The sequence below is a fragment of the Canis aureus genome, chromosome 38, assembly GCF_053574225.1.
Source record: "Canis aureus isolate CA01 chromosome 38, VMU_Caureus_v.1.0, whole genome shotgun sequence".
Classification (NCBI taxonomy): Eukaryota; Metazoa; Chordata; class Mammalia; order Carnivora; family Canidae; genus Canis; species Canis aureus.
The window spans coordinates 15,578,556-15,604,471 of record NC_135648.1 but is presented as its reverse complement, the minus strand read 5'-3'; the positions used below and the strand labels follow the sequence as shown (position 1 = coordinate 15,604,471).

At 33.6% G+C, this 25,916-nt stretch overlaps 1 protein-coding gene across 4 annotated transcripts in view; it reads left to right on the top strand.

Annotated features, from left to right (window-relative positions):
• The window catches only part of BRINP3 (BMP/retinoic acid inducible neural specific 3), a 379,320-nt gene that overhangs the window by 191,308 nt on the left and 162,096 nt on the right, over window positions 1–25,916 (top strand). For all 4 annotated transcript variants that reach the window (XM_077887268.1, XM_077887267.1, XM_077887269.1 and 1 more), the window contains 2 exons: window positions 785–975; window positions 14,455–14,645. In XM_077887268.1, coding sequence (XP_077743394.1) covers window positions 785–975; window positions 14,455–14,645 — 382 coding nt within the window. The remainder of the gene's footprint in view (window positions 1–784; window positions 976–14,454; window positions 14,646–25,916) is intronic.

Sequence of the window (25,916 nt, the reverse complement as noted above, 5' to 3'; positions counted from 1 at the left end):
CTCAGAAAGAAGGTATTTGAGGTTTTTATCAAACCACTCATCAGAAAAAAATCTAAACAGTTAATCAGGGGATCCAGTTCACCATAGTTCTTTGCTAAAGTATTATTAAGTTGATTTTAACTCAATATAAGTTGGTAAATCTTTGTTTAAATGTGTAAATCATTTATTACTATATATTCCATTTCAATTTGGCCAAATCCACCTGAAAAGTCATTTTGCATCTTGAGAAATTGCTAATCAAGTTGAATTTAGGCTTCAAAATAGATTGTAAACAATTACTCTTATAAAAAAGTGTTTCTCTTTTGATCATGTTTTTTTTTTTTAATTCTTCTACAGCTCCATGATATTCTTGAAGTTTTACAGGGTCCCACTCTAAAATGAATAGAGAAAAAAATCATTAGAGTTATGAAAATAAATTGATTCTTTTTTCAATTTCCTTAAAAAACAAAGTATTACCTTAGTGATTTTTTAAAATAGCTCTACCTTCATATTCTATGCATAACGAAATCATGTTTATGAGTGTATCTTTCATTGGGAAAAAAATCAGTGGAAGCTATTTCTTTTAAGTGGCTTATTTTTTCCTTTATATGATTTGGTTTCAGAATATTCACTCCAGTTACATAAATTATAAATGTTGCTTCTCCTACTCATAGTACATGATGTATTATTACAGGCCAGACTCATCGTAATGTGGTGACCCCAGCAAAACTACCGAGTGAACTTTTCAAATGAAAATATTCAGATAGATTATGTGTTTATGAATAAAAATAAATTTGCTTTTCAGAGAGTTTGGCCGCTGGAAAGTAAATAATCTTGCAGTTGAGAGAAGAAATTTCCTTGGCTCCCCTCTGCCTCTTGCTCCTGAATTCTTCCGCAACATAAGACTTCTGGGACGTCGACCTACTCTTCAGCAAATCACAGAAAATCTTATCAAGAAATATGGGACCCATTTCTTGCTATCTGCAACTCTGGGAGGTACGATTCTTTGAAAATATTTGTGTCTATGTGTGCTTGTGCATAAAACTGTAAAAATCAGGTAAAAACGTGTTGATTAATCCAGGTGACTTCAGTTTGAGTAGGTCTAGAATTTTTTCACTAATATATTCAATACATTTATTGAGTTATTACTAGACACCTTCTATGGTGTTCACAATGGTAAAGTAAATGTTTATTACTTAGTTCCTGCCTAAAGGCAATTTATAATATAATAGCATGCATTAAATACAGTCATAGCTATTGCACTCTGTAGTGTGAGGTGACGTTCCAAAATTTGTTCCAAAAAATGAATAATAAACAGTCATGTCACAGGTGGAAGTCATCAGTTCTGGTTACAGAGAGCAGGAAAAGTTTCCTGGAGTAAACATGAAAGATCTAAAATTACATTTTTTAGCACTATTTTAGTATTTCTGATTGTGGTTGATATATAATATAGAAAGAATGATCAATAAATATCAATTATGATCCATAATGTAAAAGTAGAGATTAATAATGTACTTCTTTAATTTATGAATTTGTAAAAAATAAATCTGTGGTTTTAATATTTTTAAATATTATGTTTTATCATGGTGATATATAATTCAGTATTTTGGATACATTTAGATGATATTTGAGAAGGAAAAGTAATAGAAAAAAATAGGATTTTCCTAAACTATAAATATCCCAGAATTCCATATATTTAGTTTTGTGTAGGACTTTTAATAATGTTCAGCTATTTTATTTAGAAATGGGTGTTACTCTTATAATGAGGAGCACTGAATATAATTGGATACGAAATTATATAATTGGGTAGGAAAACCATGAAAACAGTGACTACTTGCTTCCTTGTGAGTTGCTCAGTAAGTTTACTGAATACAGGCCAACTGAGTCATACCAATGATGAGGTGGTATAAAAGGCCACTAGTCTTTCATTTTTCCTATCTTAGAAGATGGCTCTTTTCTCTCCTTTACCTGCCAGTCCAGTCTGTCAGTAAGTCATGCCAGTATTTTTTTTTTCCAAATATATCCCATGTCAAAGCTTTCTGACTTCCACCCAGACATCCCTAGACCAAGTCATCATCGTTTCTCCTAGAATACGCCTCAGGTCCATGCTCCACACAAATCTTTTAAAAACTTGGAACAAGTCAAATTACTCTGTGTGTCAATTAAAACCTGTAACTAGCCACTTAAAATCCAAATGTCTTGCTATAGTTTATAATGCACTATATGAATGGTTTGATACTGGCTTTTGCCACAGATCTCAACTTTTGAAAATAAAGAATACTTTATTTTTCAGCCACAATGACCTTCAAATGATTCAGGTCAATTTTTCTGCTCAAATATTACTTTCCATGGAGGGCTTTCCTGTCCATTCTACCAGGAATAGTGCCCAGTGGTCCACCAGTAGTCTCTACTACCTCATTATCGTCTTTGGATTCTTTATAGTATTAATTTTTATGTGAAATATTTTATTTATTAGTTTCTTGGCTTATTATTTGTTATTTCTGCATGTTTTCTTAAAAACAGGAACTTTTCCTATCTTTGTCCTCAATTTAGGAATTGATGTAGGAAGATAGTTTTTGGCACAATGCATGGCATCATTTAAATATGCAATGCGGGACACCTGAGTGGCTGAGCAGTTAAGCGTCTGCTTTCAGCTCAGGGTGTGATCCTGTAGTCCCCGGATCGAGTCCCACATCAGGCTCCCTGCATGGAGCCTGCTTGTCCCTCTGCCTGTGTCTCTGCCTCTCAATCTCTCTCTCTCTCTCTGTGCCTCTTATGAATAAATAAATAAAATCTTTAAAAAATATTAAATATGCAATGCATTTATGTTATTGTTATTGTTATTACAGTACTATGGATAGAAAAATTATAAAATATCCCAGTAATTATAAAAACTCATTCTGTGAGTTATGTCTATATGGATTAGTAAGGCCAATGATTATTAATGCAAAAAAATCTGAAGTAAAAGTGAAAATTAAATTATTACCTTAACTTCCTTTGAAAAGTTCAGTGGTCTTGTACTTCATCATGTTTGTGTCGACAATGTCTGATACCCAGAAGAATCTCAGAACATAAAATACATTCTCCAAGTAAGAAAGGAAGCAAGTGACAGAGAAAAGACAAAAGAGATTAAAAAATACAGATGATTTTCATGGATATATTTTTCCTTATACTAAAATTACAATGACTTTTTGATTGTTTTGGCATTGTAGATGCAACATTCTGGCCTTCAGATTAGTTTTTGTTGTGTATGTCTTTTGTTTGTATAAGCATGGTCTAAAAATCCTTTGTGGAATTAAATCATTTCTTCAGGTTGATTAGTCAATGATAGTAATATGCTCTCCCAGAATTATTTTACTTCAATTATTTAAAAGTCTTATTCAAACATTTTCTTAAAGGCACATCATGGAGTTGGGTAAGGGAGGCGAAGAAATGGAATTGCCAGGCTTCCTGGCCGCCTCACTTCTGAATATTCCTCGCATCTAGTATTCCTGGTATTTTCTATTGAAATTCTTTTTTTTTTTTTTTTTTTTTTTTTTTACCCTCTAAATGTTACTTATAGTTTCTTTCAGTAGTCTCTGCTGTGTGATGTTAATAAGTTAACTAAAATGCCTGAAATTATTAAGTAGCTTAAGGATATAAACTATTTCCAATTAAAATATACATCAGGTTGATCTCAGGCAATTTTAAAAATATTGCTGTTGTAATTATACTAAATCATTTTTTGTTGCTATAATATACTTTAGCTTTATATGTTTTACCTGGCTGAACATGAAATTGTATCATTGCATTAAAAAAATAAGATTTGTGGTATATAACTGGAGTTAATTCTCTCTCTTGCTCTCTTCTTAATCAACTAAGTAATAACTCTAATACTAACACACTGAGGATGTCATGTATATAAGCAAACATCTTAAGAAGCCAGTTATTTTTTGTTTCCTAAGTAATGATCTTCAACTAAATTTAAACATTTTAAAAAATGAGCTGTGTAAAACGCTCTCAGTATTAAAGTGATGAAAATAAATAAATAAAAAGTGTCTTTTTTCCCTGAGTTATTTAGTACATCATATTATTGACTTAGACATAAAACTTTGGATAGCATACTTGAAGCCTTTAATGGAATATTTTATGATATATAAAGCCAGTGATTGAATTATCTCCCTATAGGGAAAAATAAATTATAAAAAACTTTCTTCAATATATATCATTTTCCACATTTATTTCATCTTATGGCTTCTAGACTATTTATCAATATAGTAATTCAGCTTGCTTCTATTTGGATAATGATATCTAAACTCCATCACTGTTTAAATATCTAAAATAAGCTACTCAATATGAAGAATCAATCTTGAAAAAGATTGCACTAGTGGGATATATTGATTTCTAGCTATGGAATATATTTCATGACTGTTTTTGTAATATATTTCATTATAATACAATATATGACAAATACTGAAAAAAAAAGTGCCTGTGTACTGAATATAGAACAACAACAACAAAATGATTGAATAGGAAAAAAAATACAAAGACCTTAAAACTACTGGGTTGACTGGGGAGAGGGAGGGTGCCCAGCATAAAGCACCAAACCCAGGTTCTGGATCAATTGAAAAAGGCAAAAAGACTACGGAAGATTCAGACCAATACTTTACTTAAAATTTTGTAAGATGTTGTAACAAAATATTTATAATAATTTTAGATTAGGGACCAGTAATACACAGACTCGTCTAAGCGATCATTATAGCCCTGAGCCACCCATGGTCACAGGAGCATATGGGTGGCTCCCATATCAACCTAGGTTCTCTAAAGCCTAACACAGTGAAGAACAAACCAAAGATTGTGCTCTCTCCAAACAGGCACATCTTGAAGAAGAAGAGGCAGGGTTACTCATGTCAGTCTTTTTCCTACACCAGCCTTTCTGTTAACTCACTGCACTTCTGTGGGAAGAGTCAGGAATGCAGGGACAAGGTTTGTTTGGACAAAATACCTTCCCTCAGAAAGGAGTATAGGAAAAAGTAGTCTTTTCTTGATAGAGATATTTTTAAGAAATAAAAATTCATTCTAGGAGCAAATAGATAATACCTTAAGATTTGTTTATTTGCATCTCTAGAAAATATTTTTCACCCTCTGCAACATAAAAACAAATGCTGTTTGACTACTGGTTTTGAATGCACAGAGTTTTAAAAGTGATAATTTAATTTTTGGTGGAAATAGTTACTTTTTTTAATATGTAAGTTTTTTAAAATTTTTTCCTCAAAGTGCTCCTTATGAGAATGTACCTTGTTATTAGCATATTGTTCAACTTAAGAATTTTATCAGATATATAATTTTGTTTATATAAAGAAAATATTTTATTTACTATTAGAATGTAAAAATACATGATTGAAGTCTTCAGTAGCATTAACTTACCAGCATAGTTATTTAAAATAATAAATACTACCTCAATAACCACATAGTGTATAAGTCACTATGGATGCAAAGTAGTTTAATAGCTTGCAAGTTTTACCATATACTGTTTGCATATGTATCTCTTTCAAGAAGAACAGAGGCCTGGGACGCCTGGGTGGCTCAGTGGATGAGCCTCTGCCTTCAGTTCAGGGCATGATCCTGGTCCTGGGGTCGAGTCGCACATCAGGCTCCCCGCATGGAGCCTGCTTCTCCCTCTTTCTATGTCTCTGCCTCTCTCTATGTGTCTCTCATGAATAAAAAAAAAAAAAAAAGAACAGAGGTCAGGAGTCAGGCAGTATGATACACTATAGATAGAATAACAATTGAATTTTCAAAAATTGTCTTGCGTCCCCATGAGTGTAAGATTCCAAATATCCTTATCTAATTTCAGAAATACTAAATTCTCACCTTTGTCTATGTAAATTACATTCTGTATGAAGTGTCCACAGATAGTTTTAAATTCTATATCAAACACTACCTTCTTTCAAAATTAATTAATGACTGTGTTTCTCATTTTCATTTGATCTCTTCTTAGCAAATACCAATTCCTTTTGCTTTAGTTTAACTGTAACATAATTAAAGAAGCAAATCTACTAAAAACATATGCAAATAGAAATACTCACTAAAAATGCATGGAATTATTTCCTCTATTAGATTGCATATGCTGGTTTAAGTAAAAGAACTGAAAGCAAAGAAATATTTTTCTGATGCTTCTTCCCGGGGAATCATTAAAATAATGATATTGAAGAGGGAAAAAAAATTGCCACACTTTTTTAAAAGTAAAGATATAATCCTTAAGATTAGTCAGTTGTACCTATTCCTCTCCGTTTCTGTCTCCATCTGTCTCTCATCTCTTTCCCTCTCTCCTGATCTCTCATGTTTCTCTGATAAAATTTTTTAAAAACAGAATTTAAAACAGAAATGTAAATTAAATTTTAATGTTTTATAAGGCAGTTATCTACTAAAAGGATTTGAAACTATTTACATAAATGTCATAAATATAAAACAAAAGAAATTAGGATTAAAATTGCTATGTCAATGGATTTTAATAATGACATTCCTGGCAACTAAGTCAAAAGATAAATATTGTTTTAGTATTTTATAAATTTGATTATGTTTTCTTTTTCCTCCTTACCTTATAGCACTTCGACAAGGTAGATAAATCATCTGTCCATTGTTTGACAAGCATGTACTGAGTTAACCTGTAACAGTGCAAAGACCCAACGCCTTCCTTAAGGGAACACATAGGTGACTGACAAATAGAGACATTTAAATTGATAATAAGTTTTACTGTGGTTTAGAGCCTCATTACTCAAGTGTAGTTCATGGTCCAACAGCACCAGCATTACCTTGGAGCTTGTTAGAACTGCAGAATCTCAGATTTCATCTCAGATTAATGAATTAGAATCTACATGTTAACAAGATCTCTGGGTGATTTATGTGCACATTAAGGTTGAACTGTTTAGAGTATCTATATAAATTTAGAGTGTTCTTAACTATTCTAGAAATCTCACTTCTGAAAATTAATCTTACCAAAATAGTAGCAGGAGTCTATAATATAAGGAACAAAAATGTTCATTATAACACTGTAAACAACTCAAAAGAGAGGTGACTTAACTGTGTTTCACTCAGGATAGATTCACTTTCATCTGACATGGAAACTCTTTATTTCCAGTTCCTCCTTTTTCATGTCATTGTTCTATAGAGAACATTATGGTAGCTGGGAAATTTTGTTTAAGGTATTTTCAGACTTTTTGGGGGATAATTGTTAATAATCATAAAGTCAGATGCTTTCATTTGGAGTATTTTGCAAAACATATTATGTTTCTTTGTCAAAGCTCTATAAGACTAGTTATTTCCTTCCCATAATATCTTGCAGATGCCAATTGGTGTTAAGCCAACATGTCTGTTTTTACTGTTTAGATATTTGGCTCTGCTTCTTGTCAGAAGCCTATTTTCCTCAGATTGATTTTTTTTTTATGTCTGCTTGTTTCTAAAACACTTTTTTTTCTGCAACACTATAATAGTGGAAAGATATATTTCATCAGTATGTTTACCTTTTAACATGTTAAGCTAAGAAAGGATGATCATCAGTGGTGAGCGCAAAGTACACTGTAAAAACTGAAATATAATTTCAAAAGAAGAGCTATACTCAAAATATTATAAGACTTTAGCACAAGACATAGCATGATCTCTTATTACCAAAAAGTAAGATAACATTTTTGGATTAAGATGACACATCCAAAGTAAAACCTACGAGCAATTACATTTAATCTATGTTTGCATTGGCATTCCTATGGGAAAGATTTCTGCTAAATAGCATTACTTTACAAGTAAAACTCACACAAAAGCAAAACCGACATTCACAATAAGATTTTCCAGTGTAAGGAAATTGAATGACCAGGAGGACATCTACCATAAATGTACCATAAATGTATAGTTGTTTTGTTTTGCTTTCGTCTGGATGAAATGGTATACATTATAGGTCGGTAGACTAACCCAAGGGCAGAGTAATGATAACATAAAATACAGCCAACCTATAAACATTATTTTCATCACAGTAAAGAAATAAAAAACAAAACTAAACAAAACCCCTCAAGTGGATTTTAACTGCAGTGGCTGTGCCTATCTAGTATGCTATGATTGTGGATCCTCTGTGGTCTGCTCTGGTGTCACTTTGTTCCAAGAATCAAGTTGAAGAAATTTCTCTTTTGAACATGCAGACCTCCTGGCAGAGGGAAAAGGCTAAATAATTTGTGTAACTTTGCAGTACTTCTCAAAATTCGTACTAGATCATAGCATACTGGCTTTCATGTATTCCAATGACCCAAATGTTTTCCTTTCCAATGCCAGGTTATAAGGAATCCCTCATGAACTGTTTATACTTCTTCTCTATAATGGGCCATTAATCCATGTATCCATGTTTGGATCCACAGTAGTGCAGAAAGTAATTGCAAAAAAATATTGCAATTTGACACATCTTCATTACGATTTATCCCTAGGATTCCTTTACTCATTCTATTATCCATTGTTTTTTGACTTTTTCTAACTTTTTGAGAGCATTACATTAGTCCTTGATAACTGTATATATGAGAATGCAAATTGATAAAATCCAAGGAAAATATAATAGTACAAAATTTCTTTAAAATTTCTCTTCCTCGTGGACATAAGTGATTTGAAAATCAGGACCGAAAACTACATTACTATGAGGTCCATAGCATATCAAATGTACATAATCTCCTCTTATGAACTGATCATAACATTAAAGTCATGATTTTTTTGATGTTGTTTTATTGTCTTCTGTTTTGCATTCTCTCCGAAAGCATCCTTCAATATGTGCTTTTAATGTCCATAAACTACCACAGTATTTTAGTAGTAAAAGACACAGCTGCGTGATTTCTGTGTGAAATAATCACGTCTTTTTATATCCACAGTCATTAATCCTTTTTACTTTCTAACAAACTCAGAATGTTGAATCGTTTTCAGAATCACATTTAGTTTTTGCAAAATGTGTGGATGTCCTTTGGTACTCATGTCATGCTTATGGGCAACAGCTGGTTTAAAAAATAGGAATAAAAATGAAATTTCAACACGAATTTTAGTTGATTGAATAATATCTCAGTTTTCAATTGTGAATATTGTGTGTTACGTAGAATTCTGATGAACTTTTATAATTGAATAGTTGAGAAAGAGTTACAATTAAAGTTAAGAATGTATTCTTCTTTCGTTTTGCATTCTTTTTCTCTTAAAACCCTAAGTGTTTCTAAAACTATGATCGTAAACATCACAAAAACATGGTAGTTATATATAATTTTAAAAACACAAAAAGATCTCTTAGAGGAAATTGATAGGCTTGTTTGTGATGTAGATTGAGTAGCCTTGTCAAAATATCTTAGATATTTAACAATCCATGATTTATAACACTTGAAATTTAGCATAAACTACCTAGTTTACATCACATAGTTGTCTAGTTTGTTGTAAATGAGGATTTAAAATATGGTATTCATAAGAACAATTAGGGTAATTTTAACTGCCTCACATGCTTCACTGCAGGGAAAGCTACTATATACATGGATTAATGTCCTACTGTAGAGAAGAACTGCCAGCAATTTGAGTGGTTTCTCTTTATCAGGTTATTGGAAAGAATGACCAACTGCTATCTTTAATCATCCCATGTATCTTGATTATAAGATCTACTAGAAAACAAGTTTGACTAAGTCCAGGTTCCCGTGGTGAAATTCAATCTCTCTGAAATGTTAACTTGTAAAAATTTAAAACCTCCTTATTTACAGTTAGGCCCTAATTAAAAAAGGAAAAAGAGAGGAAACCAACGTTTATTGTACATATTATATGTGTTCTGCCAAGTTCTATGGAGAAATTACATTGCTTAGTTTTTTCAAACAGATGAGAGTAAGATATTGCTTCTGTTCTAGAGACAGGGATGCTAAGGGCATGTGCAACTTTACCAAAGCCACGCAGTCATTGCTAGAGGACAATGAACTGTTAGGATTTACCTTCACATACACCTGACTCCCAAACTCACATTTTCCTTTTTCTTATTATATCATATTTCCTTCATTTTTTAATGCTTATTTTTTTAAACATTTTTTAAATTTTTATTTATTTATGATAGTCACAGAGAGAGAGAGAGAGGCAGAGACATAAGCAGAAGGAGAAGCAGGCTCCATGCACCGGGAGCCCGATGTGGGATTCGATCCCGGGTCTCCAGGATCGCGCCCTGGGCCAAAGGCAGGCGCTAAACCGCTGCGCCACCCAGGGATCCCTCATATTTCCTTCAAATTGAAACACTAACAAGGAAGCATGTACTGTAAAACTAATAATAAAAGTGTATAAAGATTTACAATATTTTTCTCCTTTGATTTTTCTCTGTTGTCTATAATATATTTTTTTGCTCTCAGGATAAAAGGAGGAAAACACATTTATCTGTACCTTGCAAACAAATGTGGCCTCTGAAAAACAAAGGAAATATTCTTTAACTCTCCAGTAGATAGAAAGTGGAAGTTATTATTACTCATGATGATGATGATGGGCCATCGTTTCTCTATGTACAGCTTTGATTACTTAAACCTATATTAGCATTTATCATTCAATTGTAACATAGGACAACTCTGAAATTTTAATCCCCTCGCTCTCGTTATGTGTTATTTTCCAAATTATCACAAGCCAGCCTAACATTCGCAAAGTATTCTTAAATCAAATATTTTAATTTGCCTTTTAAAACAAGTTTATGCTACTCCTCTCTTTTTGTGTGATGGATGACTCAACTGAGGTCCCACTAAGGACTTTTCACCTGAAGAGTGAAGATGTATAGAGGGGTACAGTATTTAAAGGATTGTTTTGAGGACTATTTACTCATCATGTATAGGTATAGATTATAGGACAAGGGTTCATGGATTTGTAAAAGAAGTAGAAAAGGAGGCTTCTGTTCATCACAAATAAAATAGCTAAAATTAGTAGAAATGTGTATATATGAAATGAGTTGTTTTATCCTAAATTTTAAGGAATTGTGGTGAATAAAAGAGAATAATACTATGCCAACAACTTTTGAATTCTTCCTGTAGTCTAGTTGTATTCTAAATCCTTTACAGATATTAGATGTTTCATGCTTCTGGCTACTCTTTGAGGAAGGAATACTATGTTCATTTTATACTAGAGGAAACTGAGTCAAGTTATACAATTCAAGAGTATTCAGTTACCAAGTACAAGCATCAAAACCCAAATCTATCTGGCACTAGCAGTTGGCACACTTACCTCTAAACTATAATAAGTCATTCTATATTTGTCCTTCTTCCAGCCACTCATTTTTGGTAAAAGAGTCCATTGTAGTGGTCTAATTATCTCCACTTGTCAATGATGTATAGCTTTTCAATTCATGTTGGGCACCTCCAGTGATAAGTAAATTCACTACTATACAAAAAGAGACATAGTGAAGATTACTCTTCACATATTTAAATGACTTTCTTGAATCTTCAGAAGGCAAAACTCATTTCCAATAAATCAATTGAACTAATATTTTGAATTTCATATATTACTGAATTGAAGAAGAGATTAGATATTGTTTTAAAGAATAAAGAAGTAAGCTTCCTTCTATCTACAGAAATCTGTAGAAAACATTGTGGATACAAGGAGGCTAAACTTGGATATTTGGATGTATTTTCTAAATAGAATCACCTGAAGACTGCCAAGTCATCCAGAATTACATTTTAGTCATAATATTAAAATTATTAACTTACTAATTAACTTTAAACTTTAACTGTGAATAAATGTTTTAAATCATTCTCACTCCTTTCTTATGGCTGCACTGTATTCTACTGTACAGAAGCAAAATAGTTTATTCTTAATGATTAGGTATCTGTGTTGCTACCAATATTACAAAGCAAGCCACAGTAAGAAGCCTTTTGTATAATTTAGCCAGTATTTTTGGGGATAGGTTCTTAAAAGTAAGATTGCTGAGTCAATTATTGCTAACTATTGCCAAATTTCTTCTCTATAGTTAAATCATTTTGCATGACTACTAGCAATACATCAGAGGGCCTCTTTCCTTCCAGTTTGCCAACAGCTTTGGCAAAGTTGTTAAACTTTTGGATTTTGGCAAATTATGTAATTGCAAAGTGATATATCAATATATTTTAATTTGCATTTCTTGTACTATTTTTACCTTTATTTCCTGTATTTTCTGCTTTATGAAAAGTGTTGCCATTAAAGCAACTTGGCAAGTTTGAGTCTTTAGCACTCATTATACAAAGTTCTTCTTTTTCCCATTTAATAATTTTTGGCCCAAATTGTACAATATCTCATATCAAGACTGTTAACTTTGCTTCCTTTTTATTTACATTTACCAAGATCTTTGCCATTTGGTTTTTAACCTTGCTTAATAAGACATGTCTGTTGTTGTATTCGTCCATTTGGGCTGCTAACAAAACACCACAGACGGGGTAGCTTATAAACACCAGAAATTTATTGCTCACTGTTCTGGAAGCTAGAAATCCAAGACCAAGGTGCCAGCAGGGTTGGGCTAGGGCCCTTTTTAGGGTTGCAGACTTTTTGTATTTTCATATGGCAAAGGGGCAAGGGATCTCTCTTGGAGTCTCTTTAATAAAGACACTAATTCCATTTTTGTGAGCTCTGATATCATGCCTTAAGCACTTCCCAAAAGCCCTACTTCTTAATACTTTTATCTTTGGGGGTTAAGATTTCACATACAAGTTTTGAGGGGACCTACACATTCAGAGCATAGCACTTGAATAGGTGATAGATCCTCCCGGGAGTTCTTAGACTACCACAGAACTGTTCTTTGTACATCCGTGTACAGGATGCTTGTTTGGGTACTCCCTCACAAGCTGGTTCATAGGGGATTTTTTTTTCCTCAGAGGAATTGGTCTTTCTGAGATAATAGTTACTCAAACCTCCATACTAGTTATCCTTTTTTCCTGGAGGATGAATAATCATTGGGGATTTTTTTTGTTTGTTGCTATAGTAATTTACATATGTTTTCCCTTTTCTCTTTCAGATGTTCCCACCTGAAAGCTATTTATCATCACATAACCTAATGCTTTTGATAATTTAACCCACTTACTCATATTTTTGGAGGGATTTTTTTTTCACCTGTTCCAGTTAGGCTGTTTGACTTCCAGTATGCATATCGGGATCCAAATACAAATTGAGAATGTGACCTTTCAGAAATAACATTGTTAACACGTTACTTCTGGAATCAGTTGACCCGATCTCTTGCTTTATCTACTGTTACGAGCTGTTACTTATGATTGGATAATAACCTAGGATATGTCATTTAAAAATTAGTATTATTTTATTTACTTGGTATTTTATAAAACTGGCTTGCCAGTTCATAAGTGGGCATAATGCAGCCAGAACAGAGTGTTTCTGAAAGAATGACAAGTCTGACAATTTTGTACTAGATAAATATCCAAGAATATGGAAATCTGAAGATGGCAAGTTCTTAATATTAAATTTAAATAGCATCGATATTTTTTGTCAACAGTTGAACACTGAAAATTTCAGTTTAATTATACTTTAAATTTCATCTTTGAAAATCTATTATCAAACCTAAGTCCTAAAAAAAAAAAAAAAAAAAAAAAAACCTAAGTCCTCCATGGAGGTTAGTGATTTCTGTAGAGCTTATTTAACACATAATATTTTTATGTAATGCCACATGTAGGAAACCTCTGAATTTAATTCACATATATTTACGTAACTATATATGCATATGTATGTTTTCTCTGCATTTTCAAGGTTTAATTAAAAATGGCTAGGGGCACCTGGCTGGCTCAGTCTGCAGAACCTGTTACTCTTTATCTTAGGGTTGTAAGTTTGAACCCCACGTTGGGTGTACAGATTACTAAAAAATAAAATCTTTTAAAAAATGGCTAGTGTTTAGTAATATGTTCGGTCATGTTTCCATTAGACATGCTGATCTGCAATAATCATTTCTGAGTAAATACATATCATGAACACTACTTAACTTCATTTTACATATTTTCCTTTCTTAATTTGCTTTTGTGCCATAAGATGTTAGGTAAAGTATATGAGGAAATCAATAAAATCTTCTTTTTAAGATTTTATTTATTTATTCATGAGAGACACAAGAGAGATAGAGAGGCAGAGACATAGGCAGAGGGGGAAGGAAGCTTCACGCAGGGAGCCTGATGCAGGACTCGATCCCGGGTCTCCAGGATCATGCCCTGAGCTAAAGACAGACGCTCAACTGCTGAGCCACCCAGGTGTCCCAGAAAGTCAGTAAAATTTAGAGAAATTGTTCCACAAATGCTAGCTATTCGAAATTTACTAAATAAGCATTTACAGCCTTCAATATCTCAAGTATCTTTCTAAGTACAGGAGAAATATCATGAACAACACAAAAGTTACTTGTCCTTTTGTTGCTTATCACTCTTTTGTTTCATTATGTCTGTAGTCTATACTTCCTCACCTGCAGATAATTGAAAAATTGATTTTAAGTGGAAAATGGAATAATTATAAATATTGTTAATGCAGGAGAGGAGTCACTCACAATTTTTGTGGACAAGCGGAAGCTGAGCAAAAGATCTGAAGGAAGTGATTCCAGCACCAATAGCTCTTTGGTCACTCTGGAGACGCTACATCAACTAGCTGCTTCCTATTTCATTGACAGGGACAGCACTCTTCGGAGACTTCACCACATTCAAATTGCATCCACTGCCATTAAGGTATGAATGGGTTTACCCTAAAATGATATCATACCATTATTTTTTTCCTAGTTCTAAAACTCATCTCTATATATTTGCATGTACCACTGATTCTACATTCTACAAAACGGTTAAACATTTCCAGTTTTTGTAAGTTATGTGATAGATTTCAGTGAAATGGTATGTATCTTGATGTAACTTTGTGGCTTAATAATTGGGTCAAGGCATCTCCTACCCTAATGTTAATTGAAATACATTTGACTTGTGTAAGTAGACAGAGGTAGACAGACTCCCTCATGACATGTAGGTGGACAAAACTTTATTTTAATAACATTAATTTATTTTATGAATATTCATATTTTATAGTATGTATTTAAAAGCATGCTGAGAAGGTGCAGTGTTACCCTCAAAACGGTCAGTGACACAAGAGTCATTGAGAAGTCCTGATTGAAGGAATATTTTCTCCTATTACTTTAAAAATATAATTAAGAAGTAAAAGCATTTGGGTATAAGTTTCTGGCAGTCAAGACACAGCATAGTCTAGATTTCTGTGTAAACTCCATGTGTTCACTAGAATCCTTTCCCTCTGCCTATACTAAGGTTGGCTTTACCAAAACTAGGACAAAGGAAGAATAAGGTCCCTTTAATTAAAAAAAAAAATAGAGGAGAGAGAAATAGAGGGAGAAAGAGACAGACAGTGGCTTCCAAAACATTAGACTTCTTGGCACATTTCTCTGGCAGTTTAAATCAATATGTTATTGTGTTTAGTCAATGGACATTGCCAAATAAAGAGTCATTACCATGTGATAGGGTGATCCAGGACAAAGTTAGCAGGAGCAAACTAAAATATAAAGAGCATTTCTTAGTGTTTTATCTGTAAGATTTCATAATCCATGTAAAAAGCAGTCATTAAATGTATTATTGTATTGCTTTATGATTTTAAAATTAATATGTGTGTTTTATAAGTTAATCAAAGGATAATACTTCAGTATTTGGGGAATTCTAAGAAAAATTAGCCCAAAATATATATTCTGTACAAGATGTACAGGAAAGAATAAAAGGTGGTACAGAAATATCTCTAGCTTATAGGTTACACAAATAATACCAGCTGTCTTCAATATTGCTCATAGATAAAGTGTGGAAAAGATCTCCGTAGATATAAATTACACATTTGTAGTTAGTCTACTTCTGACTGTAAGACTTCTGTTATATTGGATAATCAAATATATAAACACTATCTATGTTGTATAGATAAAAATGTGGCCAGGTTGAATGCAGATATTGTAGTTAATTCAAAAATATTGTAAGATAGGACACTGTTAGAAATATTTAGCTTGAGGTTGCTGAGGACAAATAGACTTTTTCAGAACTCAATTTCAATGACATAAACAGTAACCTAAAGTGTATTTTCTAATAGAAAACATCATTATTGTGAGTATGTTTATTATATGGCTATTGATTTTTTTTCTCAGCCTCAAGTAGAATTATGCAATAGAGTTTGTACTTCACTCAGTAACAAATATTCATTCACAGTTTATGTAGAAACTTAATTATGGGTCACTGAGGACTTGGAGCAGGACTTGGATCTGGAGAGGTCTGGTCACAGGAACAAGATCTTAGGGATCAAAGGCATCTGCTTATCTCTAAGCACTTAGCTACACAAATGTGCATATCCCCTTGAAGGCTGAGCTGGGGGATACTGGTCTGCTGGGATTGAATGGGGCCTTGCTGGCTGCATGGAGTTGCATCTAATGAGACATGAGGGACCTCTCACTGCTGAAGATGTCCTGGTCTTCATCAAGCAGCAAGTCCAAATTGGGACGGACTGTTGCCAATCTTTAGCTGCAGCCTCAGGGTGGTTTTTGGTGGGTGGGCCCCCTCCTCACTGAAGACTATGCAGGTGCTAGGTGCTGGGCCCCAGCTTCACAGATTTGGAAGGCCTGGCAGCCCCAGGCAGGATAAAGAGGTGTATATGCCAGCCACGTGTGAAACAGTTCACGGTGCCTAGGGATTGGGAAAAAAAAGAAAAAGAAAACTTAATGGATTTTTGTAGGTAATTCTGGTCTCCCACGAGCAAAGTATGTATCAGAAAAATCAACGTTTTAATGATGTAAAGTATTGCACACAATATTGTTCTTCAAATGTGGTGATTCAACTCGGCTGATACAACTGTGTGGTAGAAATGAGCTTTATGTTTTTTAAAGATTTTATTTGTTTATTCATGAAAGACAGAGAGAGAGAGAGAGAGAGAGAGAGAGAGAGGCAGAGACATAGAGAAGCATGGAGAAGCAGGCCCCATGCAGGGAGCCTGACATGGGACTCGATCCTGGGTCTCCAGGATCACAGCCTGAGCCAAAGGCAGGTGCTAAACTGCTGAACTACCCAGGCATCCCAGAAATGAGCTTTAAAGAAATGACTTTACTTTTTAAGATTCTATTTATTTATTCATGAGAGACACAGAGAGAAGCAGAGACAGAGGCAGAAGAAGAAGCAGGCTCCCTGAGGGAAGCCTGATGGGGGACTACATCCTAGGACCCTGGAAACATGACCTGAGCCAAAGGCAGACCCTCAGCAACTGAGCTACCCAGATGTCTTAAGAAGTGACTTTTATAAGTAAGTTATCTAAGAGCAAGAGGAAGGAGTAAGCTGGAATTTGGAAGAGTGAACAACCTCACCTTTAGAGCTACAGGGAATGTTCATTATCCATTAACCATGGAAAGGTCCTCCAGAGCACACAATGGACATATTTTAAAATGTGTATAGAGTGGCTGCAGATGGAAAAGAGAAGTGGGGCTTTAGATCAGGGAGAGGGAGCAGAGAACACTATGGGGATGATACAGGAATCGATAGTAAAGGGAAGTAAACAGATCTTGTGCTGTAACTGAGGGAAAAATGGAAATGAGATATTGTCACTCCAGTGGCAACAATAGGAGTAAGAACATAGTCACAGAATTACATTGGGAGTATGAGGGTGAGTCTCAGAATTACATGGGACAGAGGGGAGGACAATCAGTCTTTGCAGGCAGGATTTAATTAGGTCTGGATGGAGTTCTCTTCTGAGGCAGTTGGTAGTTTTAAGTGACTGGTGATTTTCTGGTGCAGGGTCAGCTGCTGTCTGGGTTACTGCAAAAGCCCTAAGGGAAAGCTCTTGAGGAGGTCTACAGGCTCCTTTATACCATGCACAACTGTATGTGCCTGTGCATTTTTCTGGGGAGAGTATCTTACTTTCATTAGTTATCAAGTATGTCCCTACACAGATGAAAAGTGTCTCTCCTCAATTATAAGATTATAATTGCTTCGATGTCATTTAACAGAATAAGAACTGAGGTTGGGGATGGGGTGGGGGTGTATAGGGGGAATCTAAGGGCATTCAACTACTGAAATCCTTCATACTTGAATACACTGTTCAATGCAAAGGGTTTTTGTAGTTCATTTGAACTCAAGATCTTAGCTCCTTTACCAAATCCCTAAAGGGATTTATTGCATTGTTTGTATATTTAAAATTTTCAATGAAGGGTAGCAAGATCTGTAGTTTCTTTGATAAGCCAAAATGTTTTGTGTTTGAAGTGCCATGAAGTAGGCATTTGATCTCTTGAACAAATATATGAAGTTGTCTCTTGATTTACAGAATTTAGGAAACAAAGTATTGTTAAAAAATAAAGTCAAGAAAGATTATTATAAGATAACAGCAAAAATATAATTAAATCTGCAAAATCAGTTCTGTTTTTATCATGCTAATTCTTGCAAAACAATTGGACAAATAGTGTTAACTATGAGCCAATTTCTAGAAAATGGGATACAGCAATTTGTTGTTTTTATATCTTATAAATGTAGGCTGCAGTTTACTAGCACAGCTGGAAATAAAAAAAGAGACTCAAACACCTATGTGGCTTAACTGCCATATTATTCCAATTAACAGCATTTATATCAAGTATTATTGCTCAATATTATTATTATTTAAAGATTTTATTTATTTATTCAGGAAAGACACAGAGGGAGAGACACAGAGACATAGGCAGAGGGAGAAGCAGGCTCCATGCAGGGAGCCTGATGTGGGACTCGATCCTGAGACTCCAGGATCACGCCCTGGGCTGAAGGCAGGCGCTAAACTGCTGAGCTACCCAGGCATCCCTCTCAAAATTATTTTAATGGAATAACATATCAAATATAATTTCTAGAATTGGCCATTATTTTCAGAAGATTCGATTCAATTGACCCAAGTTATCTAAAAGATCACATTAACATGTTCTTTATGCTTATTATGAAGTAGTCTAATAAATTAATCTTATGCGATTGACAATGAAAATATATATTTTGAGAAAATGTAATCTATCACTTGATGTGGCATGTGCGTTTTGCAAAACTTCCTTAATAATCTAAATTTTATAAATCAGGTAACAGGCAGTAGGTAAAATTAAATGTTTTATCACTTAAATCTTTTAAAAGAACTAAGTTATTATTTTCTCAAAATAAGTACTGATGAATTCATTGTATTTCTGGCATATTTCCTGTACAAGAAAAAAATCAGATAGATTTTTAAAATTATAGTGTTTACAATTTTTTTCCAAGAAATTTAGGAATAACAAAATAATATATTAAAATTACCTTGAAGTTCAACATCTCAACTTCAAAAATCCACATCCAAATCATGTTTTAGTGCCACTTAGTTTCCTTAAGAGTGTTGCAGGTAATATTGAGAAGGAGCTCCATAACTTTAGATCTACATTTCTGAAATTATAAAATCCATTAAATTTAAATGTATAAAGCCCTTTATAAAATTGAGCCTGAAAGGAATTTCTAAGAAGCATTTTTGATATGTAACTTATTTTCTCTTTGAGAATAAAATCAGAAAACTTCACAACTAATATTTAAATTTATTTCTACATGTTCAAAAAGCTTACTTTATGAAGACACAAGATAAGAAAATTTACATGTAAACCATTCATAACAATAAAAGGTTGATTTAATGTATTAGTTTCATTTTCAGAAAGAATTCTCTTGGCAAACTCTTTTAGGGTTTTAAAAGAAAGTTTTAATTTACACACAAACATAGACATCTTGTTACAAGTCGTACATTTAACTTAGTACATTTAACAAGTTTGACATTTTTTTCAAATTCACAAAAAAGTGTATCTATATTTTTTGTGTATACATATTTACTTACCTGTAATATTTTTAAGCCTAAAGGAATAATATATTATTATTCCAGAATAATTAATATAAATTTAATGTCATGATTAAATTTATTAAAAAACAAATTTTTCAGAATAATATTCATATTTTTACATATTCAGAACTTTCATATTCTTGAGAATAATTTTCTACTTTTTTTATAAGCCTTTATTCTTTGTGTTGAGCTTTCTTTATTTTCGACAAAGTCCTAATTTGCTAGAGAGCAAAAGCAGAATATGTTTACATTTTTGTTTTATTTCTAATCAAAATAGCTTATATATGTTGGCTATAGGTAAATTAGAAAAAGAAAATTAAACTTGACTATTTAGATTAAATCTTTTTAAAAATTTTTTAAGACTTAATCACAGTATAATTAACATACAGCGTTATAGCAGTTTCAGGTGTACAATATATGACTCAATATTTCTATACATTACTCAGCATAGATTAAATCTTAATTATATAAATCAGGGAAAAATTTAAAACTTCTATTTGTGCTATTTTTCTGCATCTGTTTCATTCTGCTCCACTTTTCCAGCCGTGTTCCTCATATAAGCTTTGTTTCCTGTGCAAGAACCTACTTTCCTTAAGCCCAACATATTGTTTTTGTTTTCTGCTCCCTCACATCTCAATTGTCATATTATCTTCACTCAAAACCCACCTTGTGTTTATATTTATTGTCATAAATCATTTATAATTATATACTTTATGTTATAACTGAGTGCTGACTAAATTATCTCTGTCATTTTTACAGAAAATATGTAAAGTGAAAAAGCCTGAAAAAATAAAATCAATAAATGAATTTAATCTTAAATAAAATTAAAATCTCTAAATAAATATGCTTCTAGCCAAGATGGAATAACAGGGGGATAGAATCCATGTTACTACAATACCAAAAAATAAATAAAAAATATAAAAATACTGGATTTTAAGGCACTGAACAATAGGCAAAGAAGTACAGTAATCCATGAGAGAGAAAATCAAACTAATGTGAGCTTTATGATCACCCCAGCTTATTGTCTTGAGTTTCCAGGATGTGGTACAGGGAAAGAAAATCCAAGAACAGACCAAAAGTTTCCATAGGTTGAGGGAAAACCTCAGAGTGTGATGAGATCTAGGTGTTTTCTAGTTTGTTTGGATAGAATGCCAAAGAGGGGGAAGCAATGAAGAGAGAGAAGCCCAGAGAACTGCAGAGAGCTGCCCTTGGGTATTTAACAGAATATTTTTGAGTGTATACCTATGAGGAAATTGCCTGACATCTGGGAAGAAACCATTAATCTTGTACATCTCCATCAAAGTTCATGGGTGGCCAGGTGCATAGTCAATGAGCAATATTTTAAAGGGATTTTTTTTTTTTTCTGAGCATGAGGTCAACAGTGGGTTTAAAATATTCAGTAAACCATGTTGCAAATAGATGTACTATTGTCCAGGATTTGTTGTTCCATTTATAGAACATAGGAAGAGCAGATTTAGCATAATCCTTAAGGTCCCTAGGATTTTCAGAATAGTAAATGAGCATTGGCTTCAACTTAAAGTCACCAGTTGCCTCAGCCCCTAACAAGAGAGTCAGCTGTCTTTTGAAGCTGTGAAGCCAGGCCATTTGCCTCCCTAGCTATGAAAGTCCTAGATAAAATCTTCTGATTCAAGGCTGTTTCACCTGCATTGAAAATCTGATGTTTTGGGGCACCTGGGTGGCTCAGCGGTTTAGCACCTGCCTTCAGCCCAAGGCGTGATCCTGGAGTCTAGGGATCGAGTCCCACATCAGGTTCCCTGCTTGGAGCCTGCTTCTCCCTCAGCCTGTGTCTCTGCCCCTCTCTCTCTCTCTCTCTCTCTCTCTGTCTCTCATGAATAAATTTTTAAAAATCTTAAAAAAAAAAAGAAAATCTGACGTTTAATGTAGTCACTTTCATTAGGTACCTTAATTAGATCTTCAGCATAGCTTTTGCAACTTCGACATCAGCACTTGCTGCTTCACCTTGTCCTTATACAGATACTTGTTTCCTTAAACCTCACGAACCAATCTCTGCTAACTTTTAACTTTTCTTGTGCAATGTTCTCAACTCTCTCAGCCTTCATAGATTTGAAGAGAGTTAGGACCTTGCTCTGGATTAGGCTTTGGCTTGAGGAAATGTTGCCACTGATTTGACTTTCCATCCAAACCACTCAAACTTCTCCATATCAGCAATAAGGCTATTTTTCTTTAAGTATTTGTGTCTTTATTTGAGTACTGCTGTAAATTTCCTTTGAGAACCTTTCCTTTGCCTTCCCAACTTGGCTGTTTAGTGTAAGAGACTAGATTTCAGCTTATCTTGTTTTTGGCATGCCTTTCTCACTAAGCTTAATCATTTCTGCTTTTTTATTTCAAGTGAAAGACATGTAATTCTTTTTTTCACTTGCAGGGTTATTAATTGGCCTAGTTTCAATTTTGTTGAAATAAGGAGGACTGAGGAGAGGGAAAGAGACAGGGGAACAGCCAGCTGGTGGAGCAGTCAGGACATACACACTTATCGATTAGGGTCATCGTCTTACATGAGTGCAGTTTGTGGTCCCCCCCAAAACAATTACAGTAGCCACATCAAAGATCACTGATCACAGATCTCCATAACAAATATAATAATAATGACAAAGTATGAAATATTGTGAGAATCAACAGAATGTGGCTCAGAGACACAAAGTGAGAAAACTGGGCAGCCCAGGTGGCTCAGTGGTTTAGCGCCGCCTTCAGCCCAGGGCCTGATCCTGGAGACCTGGGATCAAGTCCCACGTCAGGCTCCCTGCATGGAGCCTGCTTCTCCCTCAGCCTGTGTCTCTGCCTCTCTCTCTCTCTGTCTGTGTCTCACATGAATAAATAAATAAAATCTTTAAAGAAAGTGAAAAAATGCTGTTGGTAAAATGGCAGCCAAACACCTGCTCTCAACAAGTGTTGCCACAAACTTTAAATTTATAAAAACTACAATATCTGTGAAGCACAATAAAATGAAGTATACCTGCAATTTCACTTAGACTGAATTATTCGCTGGGCCCTAACTAACAAATTATAAGGCCAAAAACAATCAAACTGTCTTCAAGAACTGCATTCCAGAACACAGCTCAAGAACACTTATAGGAATATAAACAAATACGCCCAACATGCAACACAGTGAGATTCATAATGTTCATCAGTCAAAAGTTCCAGGCAATGAAGAAGCAGGAAAACACAAATAATGAAGAGGATTCAGACAACTAAAGCAGACTCACAATGAACAAGGACATTAAAATTAGAAGATATGAATATTAAAATGTTTATTATAATTGCATTTTGTATTTCCTAAAATAAAAGTAGAGACATGAAGATATAATAAAGAACCAAATCAGATTTATTGAGATGAAGAATATAATCTTCAAATAAAAAATACAGAGGATAAGATTAAAAACTTACAACATGGCACAAAATAAGATAGATATAGATAGATATAGATATAGATATAGATATAGATATAGATATAGATATCTATATATATATAGTGAAATTGAGATATAGATACATAGAGTCTACACAGTTACTCTCTAAAATGCAACACAGAAAGAAAAAAAAAAAAGAATGTGTAAAACAATGAATAGTGAGCTGTGGTACAATTTCATGGGGCCATAAATTTGTGTAGAGTCTCAAGGAAGACAAGGGTGAAGGGGGCATATATTAGATACCTAGAGCTATGTAACAATATTATTATGAATTTAGAGGCTTAAAATAAAACACATTATCATCTTTCTGATTTTTGAGGGGTGGGGTTGGAGGTGGGGGTTTTCAGTGGCCCAGGAATGAATTAGCTAGTTTCTCCAACCAAGGTGTCCACCAGAGCTACATTTTCACCTTATTCTCAACTTGATGAGGATTCATTTTCAAGCTAATATAGTTTTTGACACCATTCAGTTACTGGTCAAGGTGTGAGGGTCTCAGTTTCTTGTTGGCTCTTGGTGGGAGATGACATTCAGTTATTTGCCAAGGAACTCATATTATATGCCAGCTCACAACAACTTAATTTGTTCACTCAGTTTCAGCAAGGAAGAGAGTCAGTATACAGAATTACAATGTTATGTTGTGTAAATATGGACATATAGTTACATAATCACATATATTCTATCACCTTTGCCATATTCTATTCAGAAACAAGTCACATTTCCCACCTATACTCAGTAGGAGAGGATTACAGAAGAATCTGCAAACTAGGCGGAAGGAGTTTTGGGAGCCACCTTAGAGTCTGTCAGCCACAGACAAAATAAAAAAAAAAATTGAAAAGTTAAAGGTCAATTTCCAAAGTTGATCAGAATTTAATCCTTCAGATCCAAGAAACTCAAGAAACACCAAATGTGAGAATCCTCAAGAAAATGACAATCAAAGCACTTCTTATTCAAGTTACACAGAACTAATACTAAAGAGAATATCTTAATTTTCATGAGTTATCTGAAGAGTTCCTGCATGGATAAAGACATCTCTACTCAGATATAAAGCTTATTAAGACTGTAAGTGCTTAGATGTAAGTTAATGAGGTATGGGGATCAGGTACAGAGGAACAATGCTGAGGATGACAGCAAATTTCTTGGAAACAATGCAAGTGAGAAAACAGTGGAGGTGCAATCTTTAAAATGTTTTAAAAATCCTGTCAACTTAGATTTCATTTTCTAGCAAAAATGTTTCAAAAACAAAGGAAAATATATTTGTGGATGTATAAAATCTCTAAGAATTCTGGGGCACCTAGCTGTCGTAGTCGATTAAGGGTCTGATTCTTGGTTTTGGCTCAGATCATGATCTCCAGACCACATGGGCTCCGTGCACAGTTCTTAGTCTGCTTGAGATTCTCTCTCTCTCCCACTGCTCCTCCTGCTTGTGCTCTCAATCTCTCTCTCTAAAATACACACATAAATGAAATCTTTTAGAAAGTCTATAAGAATTTTGCCATCAGACCTGAACTAAGGAAATGATATAGTTAAGAAGGAAAATGATGCCAGTCAGAAAAAAAATGGATCTGCACAGAGGAATGAAGAAAAGTGGTAGAAGCAACAACATGGGTAATGCTTTTATTATTATTATTATTTAAGTCTCTTTAAAAGAGACTTCAAAGAAAATTACAATGTATTTTGAAGTTTATAGTATATGTAGAAATAAACAGTAGGATAACAGTACCATAAAGATCAGTAGAGGAAAATGAAAGTATATGACTGTGAGGTTCTTGTATTATCAGTCGGATGGTATAGTATGATTTGAAGGTTGATGATAAGAATGTATACTAGGAATCTTAAAGCAGCCACTAAAATCACAATCAATAGAGCTGATATGACAAGGAAATGACATAATTGAATTATTTAAAAATTAATTCAGACGAGATCGGGCGCGTTCAGGGTGGTATGGCCGTAGACTAAAAATTAATTCAAAAGAAGTCAGAAAATTAAGAAATAGGTAAGAAAGAACAGATGGAAAAAAAAAATAGAAAACAAATATCAAGTAGACAAACTTTAACTATATATTGATATGATTTAACTCATAAAACAGCCTAAACTCTTCTGTTAAAAGGTACAGATCATCACATTGCATTAAAAAAAAAGGAAGATCCTATTTTATGACACCTATAAGAAAATCACTGTAATTTAAAAATAGGTTAAAACTAAAATGATGTTAACACTGGAGTGACTATTTTAATATAAGAAAAATATGTTTTAGAAAATAATATTACTAGGGACAAAATCATTTCATAGTGATAAACTAACTAGTCAGTCATCCAGAGGAAATTATAATACTAAACATTTAAGTCCCTAGTAGCATAGCTTCAAAACACAAGAAACAATAAATTATAGGAGAGAAAAAAGTAGTAAAGAAATCCATAATTACAGTCAGAGATTTTAACAGCCTTCTTTCAATCTTTGACAGAACAAGTAGAGAGAAAATCAGTAAGGGTATAGTAAATTTAAACAATACTATCATTCAAGCAATGCAAAGTATGTATTAATAATAGACAATTATCTGGAAAATACTCAAATATTGAAAAGCTAAATAACATATTTCTTTTTTTTTTAAATAACACATTTCTGAATAACCCATGACTCAGAAAAAAATCAAAAAGGATATGAGAAATTATTTTGTACTGA